Source organism: Patella vulgata, chromosome 5 (genome assembly GCF_932274485.2).
Source record: "Patella vulgata chromosome 5, xgPatVulg1.2, whole genome shotgun sequence".
NCBI lineage: Eukaryota > Metazoa > Mollusca > Gastropoda > Patellidae > Patella > Patella vulgata.
Window position 1 is genome coordinate 58,583,453 of NC_065883.2, and position 12,343 is coordinate 58,595,795.

General features: G+C 31.6%; 1 protein-coding gene across 5 annotated transcripts in view; it reads left to right on the forward strand.

The window, feature by feature from the left end:
• The window catches only part of LOC126820734 (ral GTPase-activating protein subunit beta), a 40,681-nt gene that overhangs the window by 16,681 nt on the left and 11,657 nt on the right, over positions 1-12,343 (forward strand). For 3 of the 5 annotated variants that reach the window (XM_050548827.1, XM_050548830.1, XM_050548828.1), the window contains 10 exons: positions 168-260; positions 1,520-1,887; positions 3,601-3,663; positions 5,471-5,581; positions 5,985-6,162; positions 6,346-6,437; positions 8,087-8,211; positions 9,443-9,622; positions 10,523-10,595; positions 11,444-11,617. In XM_050548827.1, coding sequence (XP_050404784.1) covers positions 168-260; positions 1,520-1,887; positions 3,601-3,663; positions 5,471-5,581; positions 5,985-6,162; positions 6,346-6,437; positions 8,087-8,211; positions 9,443-9,622; positions 10,523-10,595; positions 11,444-11,617 — 1,457 coding nt within the window. The remainder of the gene's footprint in view (positions 1-167; positions 261-1,519; positions 1,888-3,600; positions 3,664-5,470; positions 5,582-5,984; positions 6,163-6,345; positions 6,438-8,086; positions 8,212-9,442; positions 9,623-10,522; positions 10,596-11,443; positions 11,618-12,343) is intronic. The other 2 variants (XM_050548829.1, XM_050548832.1) reach the window with 1 other exon arrangement.

Consider the following 12,343-nt stretch of genomic DNA (forward strand, 5'->3'; position numbering starts at 1 on the left):
ATAGAAATCTGGGTCTAATTCTTCTGATATCCTGGATTGGATTCAACCTGTTCAAAGTTAAAATATTTTGAAATTGTGTTGTTCAAGATTTCAGATTAGAATTTGTTGTTACCATAATGATTTATAAGTTGATGATAAATTATTTAAGATATGTTATTATATTATAGATCTAAGTGGTACTAGTGTAGGTACATCATCTACTGATGGTAGTTATCAAGATACATCATATCATCGTTTGCATCATCATCCTAAAGATCAAGGTTACAATACTTCTTTACTATTTATAAATCTATCTAGTCATATCCTCTATACCAGTGGTTCTCAACCTTTTATTGCCAACACATGAAAAAAATAGCGGCACACCTGGCTAAATATATATGAAAAATATTTGAAATTTGCAAAATAAAAACACGACAAGTCATAGACGGCATACAATCGTAGACACAGATTAGTCACAGCCACATAGAATGACTCAAACTAAATAAAAAAAACCACTGCTATGAACTTACTTTATTGCAGTGTTTCCAATTTCATTAGTCAAATAGCTGTCTTCTTTAGTGAGAAATTTTCTTTGTGTGCCGTTCAAAATTCTGCGGCACACTTAATAGGAAGATCTCACAGCACACTGGTTGAGAATCACTGCTCTATACTATAGTCATACATTCAATGACTAGATATATTGTACACGCGTTCAATGGCTACAAATATGTATATATATCGTTCAACTATCAGAAAGTATACAATTTGGGCATTGTTTTATTGAAGAGTGTTTCTGGAAGTAAGCAAAACAGAAATTCTGTGGATAACTTAATGAGTTATTTAATTTGAAGAGGGTTATAGAGATTATAATGTGAGATATTTATGGGATAAAATCAACTCTATTATAGTGCTATATACGCACTATCTACTATTATTTGTTAACTGACATTAATAATTACTGGAGGCATCCAGTTGACTTACATATATGATACCATAAACTGCTCAATTTCAACTTTGTGACAATATGCAAGAAAGTTTGATATGAATAATGCCATATGATAATATGTCATATATTGTCAGTTGCACGGATGCAATGAGATCTTTCTGAATATGACTGATAGGGGAAGTAACTCTGTATACAACTCCTTTCAGTCATATTATCTCCCCTTAGACCACATATTTTTTAAATTTGAACTGATTCAGACTAAATCAGATTTGTGATAATGTATCTGTATCTGTCTGTATGTATGTAGGCCAATTCTGGCATAACATGCTGGTAGGGGAGTCACCGATATTGGCGTTGTTGATGGGCTTCCTTGAAGCTCTCGACTGTATCGAGGGAGTTTTTATAGTTTTGAGTTGTTGCACATCTGATTTGATAACAGTCTAAATGGTTCCTGGTGTATTTCTAGACTATGTCTGATTGTATTGAGTGATTTGAGTCTTTATATGTTTTTGCTTTTATTTGTCTTTTTTCTTTCACAGGTGTTAAATAACTTGTTTTGTTTATGGCCATAGATTGCAACCATTTGTTTTTCAGATACAGCATATGGATTATTTGGTCAAGCGACATCATTAGTCTGTAATCGTTTGATGTCATCATGGATATCTGATCTAAATACTGCCCTTGCTGCTATCGAATTATTAGCTGGTTTGGCTAAAGTTTCTATCAAACCTCCAAATTTATTGATGTGTAAAAGAACTGTCAAGTGGATCTGTGATTTTATAGCTAATCAGTGTAATCGTCATGCTCAACATCATACTCGTGATCTACACTCTGTGATCGTAGCCACATTTAAATGTCTACAGCTATGGTTGGTAGAACATAGTTGTTTGCTATATGATAAAGATTGTCTACATATTGTACTAGAAGTTGTAGAACTAGGAATATCAGGTTCTAAATCTCAGGTAATGTGACATTATTGTCTACTTAACAAATACAAAATACATCATGACTTCTAATTCAAGAAACTATTTTTTCTTGAAAATTGAGATATTAACTCTTCCACTGCTAAGCTTGGACAGACTGGAACAGATCGCCTGCTTACGATTTTATGCAAAATGCTTGAATTTGAATATGTTGATTATTTTCTTATCCAGATTTGAATCAATCCCAGCTACTTTCACTACTATATTTATAAAATTACGTGTCATCGTCAGCAAATATTTCACTCAACATGTTTCTATTATCGTCACCGTCTGCTTTTTTGGTATTGAATGTAAAATTGTAAAGAATGATATTTGTAGCAGACTTAAATATAAACATCTAGCTCTCTCTTTATAGAAACAAGTATATATCCCCCATGTTTATTCTCCTATTTATGCAATAAACATCTGTTTATTGTGACCAAATGACAAATGCAATGAAATGAAATGGGGTTTAACATCCTACTGGGCTAATGAAGACGGGAATATGCTATACAGTGTGCTATGAGTAAATTTTTGCCATCACTGACAAGGTGGAACCAAGCCAGAAAATCCTGATGAACTTTCGCGGCCAACAAAGGAATTAAATGCCAACGTCTTACTCACTGCCCCCCCCCCCCAAATAAAATCCAAAGAAATAAAGAACAACGAAGATCTTTGTATTTATCAGTGAAAGTGTTACAATACTTTTCTCCCTTTCTCTTACCAACTGTTATCATTGGGCACGGAGTATTTTCTTCAGAAATACATTTTTTTTCCTGAAAATAGAAAATTGTTAAATATTCTCAAAACTAAATTTGTTTGATCAGGCAAGATGGAAAATTTGGGCTGGTGGTTACTGGAACATCCCATTTCATAGAACACTATTTTACAAAATTCATTGCAAGACACTATTCACACACAATAATTTCAATGCTTGCAATGTAGATATATTGTGTTCACTGATTTTGATTTAGTCATCAATGCCATTAAAAAAAGAAACACTGCATTATCTTGGTTTTATTAATTTAATTCATGTGTTATGATTTCAAATTTATTTCACCTGTTTAATTTAGGTTGTGGTTATTATTTGTATTTTTAGTTTTTACGTATTCGGTTTCTTTACCTTTTGTGGAAGGTGTGTGAATGAAACTGTTTTATTTTTTCTTAAATTAACTTTCTTTCATATACTGCGATATTTATCTAAATCTTTAAACTAATTGAACCATGGTAGCTGCCGCTGTTAAATAAAATGTATTAATTTGAGCATCATCATATTTTGCCTTAATGATTGCTTCAATCAAAATAATGAATTTTTTGTGCACTATAATTCCTTATGAGCATTAGCTTCGAATATTTAGAAATACACATCATCATGACAAAACAGTTTGTTGCAATAAACAAAATAAATAACACTATGACCAATATAATTCTGACAGTAAACACCAAATTCTAATCGTTTATTATTTATATCTTGTGTTATTTCTTTTGATTCTTGACACAAGTTGTTTCGTCATGTGATACAGCAAGCTATGATTGTATACCAATTAAAAACTTGGTCTTTGGTAGCATTTTTATCTTAATAAAATTTTATCCATGTTTTCCTCTCTGTTTCCTTAATTTAAATATGATGATGTTAAATATGTGTCTTTAGTTCCTTTCTGTATTTAATGCAAAATTTATTTCTTCTGCTTTCAATGCATGACTAAAACACAGGTTAAAGTAACAGAAACACAGACAATCAAGATACGAGATAATAAATCTGTTGCTATGTCGAAGGTATAGATTCATCATTACTGTATATGTAGTACACTCACAGCTTCAACACTAACTATTGTAGTGTTCGGCTGTCCATCTTGTAGTTTCAACATATTTCTAGACTTCTCTTTATGCATTTTGTGCCTAAAATTTTATTAGTTTCATATTAAATATAAAAATAACTTATAATCGTTCCTGTTGCATTTAGATAGTTGCTGTTCGGTTTGATTTTCGCTGTAGTAGCTTTTGTAACGTTAAAGTCGCCGATCCAAGTCATGCATTTCTTGGTCATTATCTAATTTTTCGATGCTTAATCCATGCTAAAATGTATTCAGATTGATTATGTAACATTTAATTAAGAAAACAAAACCAAATATCAGTGGTAGATAATTCCCCGGCGTGGATTCGATTGGATTAATAGGTCTATCAAAAGAATTTTTTTAATCATCACTTATATAAAGGTGACCATGGTTTGTTTATATCGTCGGCAGAGGACGCCAAAGTTTGCGAAATTTCCAATTCATTATTTATAAAAACTGAACGAAATTGAACCATTTTTAGACTGATATTTCTTTTAGAGATTCAGCTTTCACAATATTGTAGTTAGCAAGGGATTCAAAATCAATCTATTGACGATCAGCGGCTTTAAGAGCACGATGTTTAGTTTTTAGAGAAACAAAGGTGACCATGGTTTGTTTATATCGTCGGCAGAGGACGCCAAAGTTTGCGAAATTTCCAATTCATTATTTATAAAAACTGAACGAAATTGAACCATTTTTAGACTGATATTTCTTTTAGAGATTCAGCTTTCACAATATTGTAGTTAGCAAGGGATTCAAAATCAATCTATTGACGATCAGCGGCTTTAAGAGCACAATGTTTAGTTTTTAGAGAAACAAGAGAAGTTTTAATTTTTATCAGCATTATTGGTCACCTTACATACAACTATATAAAATTGTTGGAGACACCTATAACAAGAATTCATTTTTTTAACATGGTAAATCACTTTCAGGACAAGTAGCTTAAGAATCTCATTTTTGTTGGCATAGAAAATAGCAAACAGTCTGAAGTTGTATTTTAGACTGGTATACATGTCTGAATTTGTGGTCCTTGTTGTTACAAATTGATTTTGAAAAATGATAGAAATCTATGAGTAATACCAATATGATAATCAATTTAGAACTGTTGAGTGAATGAATGGCTCCATATCGTAATGTAGGCTAGTATAGGATTCAAATATGGTGGTTGAAGAAGTAGGCATAACTTGAGTGTATGCAATGCAAATACATTTCTGTCTGGCCTGGGTTATAGATGGATGGAAGAATATTCTTATTCTTTATCTAAGAAGCATGTTTGGTTTGTTTTCTGCAATTCTTGTATATCATAAAGCTTTAGTTTGGATTGTTATTTATAAAATTTGTCTTATGTAATACATCATATCGAGCACTCATTTTTATGTCATGCATAATAACATAATTTGTTGATTAAATGAGTTAATTAATTTTTTGTTTGTGCATATAACTTAATTGGATATATTCCAACAATGCAAACATAATTAATATAGATTTTTTTGTTTTATCAATTATATTTTTCTATTTATTCTTTGATTTAATTAAAAATATATTAGATACATTTTGTTTATAATTAGCATGTAATGAGCACATTTTGTTTTTTTGAATTATCTAATGAATGATATTAGTATCCTGAATGAATTTTTATTTTATATTCACAATATGAACCTTGATTTGGGAGAAATGACAATTTTAATCAGTCAGATAGGTACTATTTTTTTTTTTTGTCTTTGAAATCTTATTTCGTAATATTTTAGAATCGTGTGAGTGATCCACCTAAATTTAAAGGAGATAAACAGTTAATGCCGGCATCAATGAGAGTAAAAGATGCAGCTGAAGCTGTTTTAACCTGTATTATAGATCAAGTGGTAATATTTTATAGTCTTTTAAATTGATCTATATTTGATATTTTTCTTTCTCTATCATGTACATGTATTAAATTGATCTAGATTTGACAGGATTCTTCCCCACCCACCCCCCACCCCCCTGTACATGTATATAAAATAGACCTAGATTTGACATGTATCTTTCTATTAATATTCCATGTACATGTGTATTAAATTGATCTAGATTTGAAAGGTTTCCCAGGTTCATCATGGGATATATACCCAAAAACTAAATTGATTATGTCTTATACAGTCAACTTCAGACAAGTAGAATGTGATAATATGCTATAAAATGTCTACGATCAAGAGATTTTATTATTTGATTGACAATAAGGCAGGATTCACCTTTGATATTATATATAAAATTGTTTTTAATGTCTTTTAGGGAGCTTTTCCACCACCATGTGGTCCAGAATCACTCTTTTCACTACTTGATGAAAGATCATTGTTAAAATATGCTAAAGGTTCAGCTTTACCAGAACAAGGAACACCTTTCCGTTATTTTGTAATAGATAATTCTATTATTGTTGGTTTATTGGAACAGCCATTAGGAAATATTGAAGGTAATTTTCTACTTATGTTTTAAATAATTCAACAATAAATTACAGATTTACTTTAAAGATTTTCCAAAAATACTGTTATTTATATCTAGATTTAGCATAGTCAACAAATTTTGATTTACATTGAAGTTGTATTTTGTATAAAAACTGTCTGAAATTGTATTTTTATTGTTTTTGTATTATTAGATCCACTACCAACAGTTACTGCCCTTATTCGAGGTCCATTTGGAAGACATGCTTGGACAATGCAACTAAGACATGCACCCAGAGCTCAAAAGGTATCATTATATCTTTTTTTTTTGCTTTGTGATTATAGTTCTGATTTTCTACACTACATAAGATCTAACATATGATTAGAACAGTGAATGTTATCACAGCTCATGTCAGTGTATAGTTATGCTCTCGACTTTATTGAGTTTATAATCACTGGTATAATGTCATGACTGAATTGGAACATCTGTGTTTTAAAGTACAAAATTGGAATCGCAACACAGTGATACAACCTGTCAATCTGATTAAAACACAGACCCTATTTCCTTTTGTTTTTTATAGTTCAAAATATCGTTTCTCTTGCCTTCAATATACTAGGATCTGGAAGAGTTGTTAAAGGACAATATTGGTGTCAGTCATTATAACATATGTGATAGAACTGGTTTAACAAGTTTATTATTATAACACAGAGATCATTGCTACGATAGATGCGTAATAAAGATTTATGAATAAAAACAAGGGAATGTACGGACTATTTCTATTTTTTTCTTTTTCTCTTATCTAGTGACATTCAATTACTTTTTTGAATTGTCAGATATCCTCTCACAGTCTCACATACATGTAACAACGTTTAGTCTTCGAAGGAATTATTAGTGAGCTGAAATTCACACATGTATCTGTTATCACTCGTCACTTCAGTCAGCTATATAGAAGGATAACTTGTGTTTTCCTTTCAGCACTTCTGTTTCTTGAAATCTTCATTACGCATCTATCGTAGCAATGATCTCTGTGTTAAAATCATATTTGTAACAGGTTTAAACAGTTCTATCACCTACATGTATTTGATAATGACTGAACTGATACCAATATTGTCTTTTAAATAACCCACAAATAAATGAAAAGAAATAAAGATCTTCGTACAACCTGTCAGATGTTCAGTAAAATTGAATCTGGTAAAATATGAAGTATTGAATATAAAATGAATTGAAAATCTGATGATTTTAAAGTGATAATTTCATATTTTTAAGTTATATTTTTAAAATGTATTAAAATAAAGCCTTAAAATAGATGGTATCTATAAATAGTCCTACCTTGTTAAAGAATAATCCTATTAATCCTATAATTCACTATTACCAGTTGAGAAATTGGCAAAAATATCATTTTCAACTTCAAATTCAAATGTTTGAAGATAGCTATTCCATGGGGGTAATAGAAAAACAAGGAAGGTAATTGTGTTATTATTTCTGGGGTGAATGTTTTTTAAGTGTGAGAATGATACCTATGATCGTATAATAGTGAGTTGACAACCTATTGAGCAAAAGACATAGAAATAATTATGTTTTGACTTTCTTAGAAAATATGAAATTCTCGCTTTAATCAAATCAAAATTAAAGTAGCAGAAATTTATAGATTTTTTAATTTCATATCGAACCCATATGAATCTATTATTACCCAAAATTATGTAGATTTTTATGAATTATAAATTAATGTATATTGTTCTCACATGTACATTCTGTGTTGTAAAATATTTCATATAAATTTTAATTTGAAGAGATTAGATTTTTAAAAGCTTCTAAACGGTAATTGTGAATTTCTTGGCAAACAATGGAGAAAGAAACTTCTGTATTGAGTGATTGTTAAAGTACTTGTTGCTCTTTATTTAGAAAATGACTTCATGGTGTACTTGTAAGATTATCAATAACTTCTTTTGTTTTAGATTTCATCAAGAGCTCATCTGTCTGAACCAAGTCGTCCAGTTCCCATGGAAAATGTGGGTGTACGTCACAATGTTAAAAACCGATTTTATCCCGAGAGTGTTGATAAAATACCATTATGTAAAGCGTATGTTATTTTTATATGAATTAAATAAATTCCATGAGCTTGATTGCTGAGACTGACAAATGATCTTGGCAGATTGTACTTGCAGTATAGATAACAAGTGTGGACATAAGGCAGCTGTCACAGACTTTGTCATACACAAATTATTACATAATGTATAAAGGGTGGACATTATGTCCAGAATTGTAAATAAACTTATATTTATTTCCCCCACCTTTCGAAACAAGCAGGGGAATATTACAATGGGTCTGTCTGCCTGTCTGTCTGTCACAATTTCTGGGACACAATAAATCTCCTTCTAATTGAGCTAGAATGTTCAAACTTGGTTTAGGTGTTTATTGGATGAATGTCATGATGGAGTTCGATCATGCGCATTACGGCTAAGCAGAGATAAACAATTTGATTGGTTGAGACTTTGGAACATAACAATTCTGCTTTTAATTGAGGTAGAATGTTTAAACTTGATGTAGATGTAAGTGCATGTTTTGACCGAGTTCAATGATTAACATTTCCCGCTGCCAAGTTCAATGATTAACATTTCCCGCTGAAGCTAAGCAGACCTAAACAATTTCATTGGTCGATGCTTTTGGATAAGATAACTTTGATTCTAACTGATGGAGAGTGATGAAACTTAGTGTATAGTTTCACTACCAGATACTTCAAAACCTTGAATGGGGTCGATTGTGAACATTTTCTGCTTAGACTAAGTATAGACAATCAGTTTGACTGCTCAATACTTTTCAAAAAGATAAATGTGCAATTAATTGATATGCATCATCTATTTATTTTTGGTTTGCGGCAGGGGACTGCAGCCTCACGGTGGGCTTGTACACAATAAAGGGGGATTGGGTAGTCAACCTGTCTAACACATGCCCTTTAGGTCATAAGGTCAGGCATTGAGTCAAGTTGTGTGGTTTTGATCCCAAGGTTGTAAGTGACAAGGAGTAGGGTTGCCTGTAACACTCTAGTTTTTTTTCTTGATCTTCCAGGTTACTCCCACTGTTTAAGACTCCTACACCCAAGCGAATTATTGAATTAAAAACTGTGCCATATGTTAGTCTAGTCACAAAAATGACTTAGATTGTGTTGAGCAGACATTAAACCTTACCCCAGTTCTCTGTTTCTCTCTTTCTCTGAAATTCTTTGTGACCTCCATCTTGTACTGGAACCTGTTACAAATATATTTTCATTATTTTGAGTCCTGATTTTCTATCGTACATGTATATAATTTCAGTGATAAAAGTATTCCTACTTTAGAATCACTCGTAAGTGAGAAAGAAGCAGTAGAAATAGATAAATTTAAAGGTTTTATTGAGAAACAGATCTGTTTTGAGAAAGAAGTGAGTGAGCGATCTAGAAAAGAAAAGGAAAAAACAGCATATCCAAACCCTGAAACAGAATGTAAACAACCCCAGTATGTACACTTTTTGTCTTTTAGTTTATTTCTCTCTGTTACAGTTTCTTTATATAATCATTTAATTTTTGCCAAGGTAGATTTGTCTTGCCATATGGTGTTGGGTTTGATCTGTGACATCATTTTAGTCCTTCTGCTCATATTCTAGTCTATATTTCTATGTGCAGAAGGACTAAAATGACGTCACGGATTGCTTATTGACAGAAAGTTACGACTACCCACGGAGAACGGCGGAATTTACTAATGTTGAAATTTACCTGTTGTAGGTAATATTGACATTCGGGTTCAGGATATACTTATGGAAAGGATATTTTGCCATAATTACTTGCATTATTTAAAAAAAAGTATGAACCTTTTCCGGTGACCTTTAAACCACTCTGTTTGAATTCATCTTTTCGCTTTAAAGTGTTGAATACCAGACTAGAGATTGCCATTCGATTGAGACATCTCGCATATTTCGCCAAATATAACTGATGTGAAATTAGAGTAAAAACGGAACCGATTGAATGTAAATCAGTATACACATTCATATTACATTATTATATGCATTGCAACCCATTTGTGGCAATTTAAAGGTCCCAAATATTAGCGATTTTGATGCTTGCTTTCAACATTTTATAGGATGATATAGAGAGTATATTACCTTTCCTGGCAAGAGAAAATACCTTAGAAAACTCACCCTAAATTATGCTTTAATGCTGGCTTCCAACATTTTATAGTTTGATAAAGAGAGAAAATTATAACTGCGTTAACTGACATTTTATTAGATACACACCCCTTTAAATTGTTATAAGAGCCCTCGAGATGACTGGCAACCTGTGTTTTTGTTAGCTAATTACATTTATACTGTTTGTCTTTGATAAATGATTGATCATTATATTACACTCTATACATTTTCAGAATCACCCATGAGTATCAGACGGCGAGATTATTTTTATCTCATTATGGTTTTCTGTCTCTAGAGACCCTGAAGGTAGATCTATTATAGAGTATAGATTATTTATACTTTATCATGTAATACTCTAAATCATCCATATCTGACTCTTATTATAAAAAAAACAAATTTTGATCATTTCTGTTGTCATAAAGTTAGACTCTGTCTTAACCAAAATCTAAAGCAGATTACTTTCCTCTAGTTACCAAAAATCTTACAGACAGAAGATTTCGTTGGATTTTGTTTTCCAAATTAACTTTATTTTTACTGTTATTTTATTTCTTGTGATTTAATTTGAATAGGGTGTATATGAAAATTTGAATAAGGTCATGTCTTTGTATTAATTGATAATAACTACCTGGCAAATCTGAGCTGATGAATTATCACCGAGTGGTCTGACACATGCACTTTAGATTGTTAGGTCTGTCATTGAGTCAAGTGTAAGACAGTGTATAGGATCACCTCATAATCTCATAGATTTTCTCAAAATTTACCCCAATACTAATTAAAGATCATCATTACATGCAGTCAGTACCCCAAAATAGCCTAGCTTGTGTTAAGTGTGAGTTATGTAATAATGAAGAATTAGATGAAAGGTTGATTAAGGTTATTATTGACAAGACAATGTTACAATTTAGTAACTGTATGTTATTTCTTTGTTGAGAATCACTGTCAACTGAGGAACGAGTAGGATATGTCATTTTGAGTTAAATTCAATATGCATTTCGACCCTTTTTCCAATCGCATCAATTTCATGACATATTGATTTCTTGTTTTACAGTATAAGAATCGTTAAAACAATTTTACAATTCAAAAGTGGGGAATGGCTTGAGTCTTTATTTCCCATCTTTATCTTTACTATAATTATTATTGGTATATTGTTTCAGGAGCCAGCTAATACAAGTATACCACCTGATTTGGTTATGTTAGATACAACTAATACAGCCATGTTTACTGATATGGAATCTTTGGATAGTATACCCAGTAGAGATAATGATACTGTTCATATATTCTATGTTAAACCTGGGCAAAAAACTCTCACAGAAATACTTAGTAATGTTGTAAGTACACTATTGATTTTAGATGGTATGGTAGAATTTTATTGTAGACTAACACCAATGATATGAGACAGACATTGATTGCGACAGTTTGTTATATGACTTTTAACACTTTATTCACAGAGAAGTGTTTCTTGCGCCTTAGCAGAATTTGCTTGTCATTTTAAGTTAGTGTAAGTCTTACTGATACTAGAACTTTTTTTCCATAAAAACTGTAGCTTAGAGGGATTCTGTGAATACTTTTCCCAATCGGAATAGTATAGAGGATCAAAAATAATGTCATTTTTATGTGGACATATATTGTTGTCGCCCATGCTGTCTGGACGTCTGTTCACAATTTGTTTGTGGGCACTCTACACTCTACAGTTCACAATTTTTATCCGATTTTGACGAAATTTGAAATATAGGTCTTTCTCCCAAAGATCTCTGTTCTTTTCGAAATTGGCATGTATCAGACTGTAACTTCATGGATTATGGCCCCTGATTGTACGAAAAATCACGTTTTTGGCTTGTGGACACTCTGGAGGTCACAATTTTCATCCGATTTGGATGAAACGTGAAATGCATGCTTATAACCCAAAGATCTTGGTTCCTTTTGATATTAGCGCATATCAGATCGTAACTTCCTGAATTATGGTCCCTGATTGTACAAAAAATCATGTTTTTAGCGTGTGGTCCCTATTGAGGTCACAATTTTTGTCCAAATAAAAATAACGTTCAAATATATCA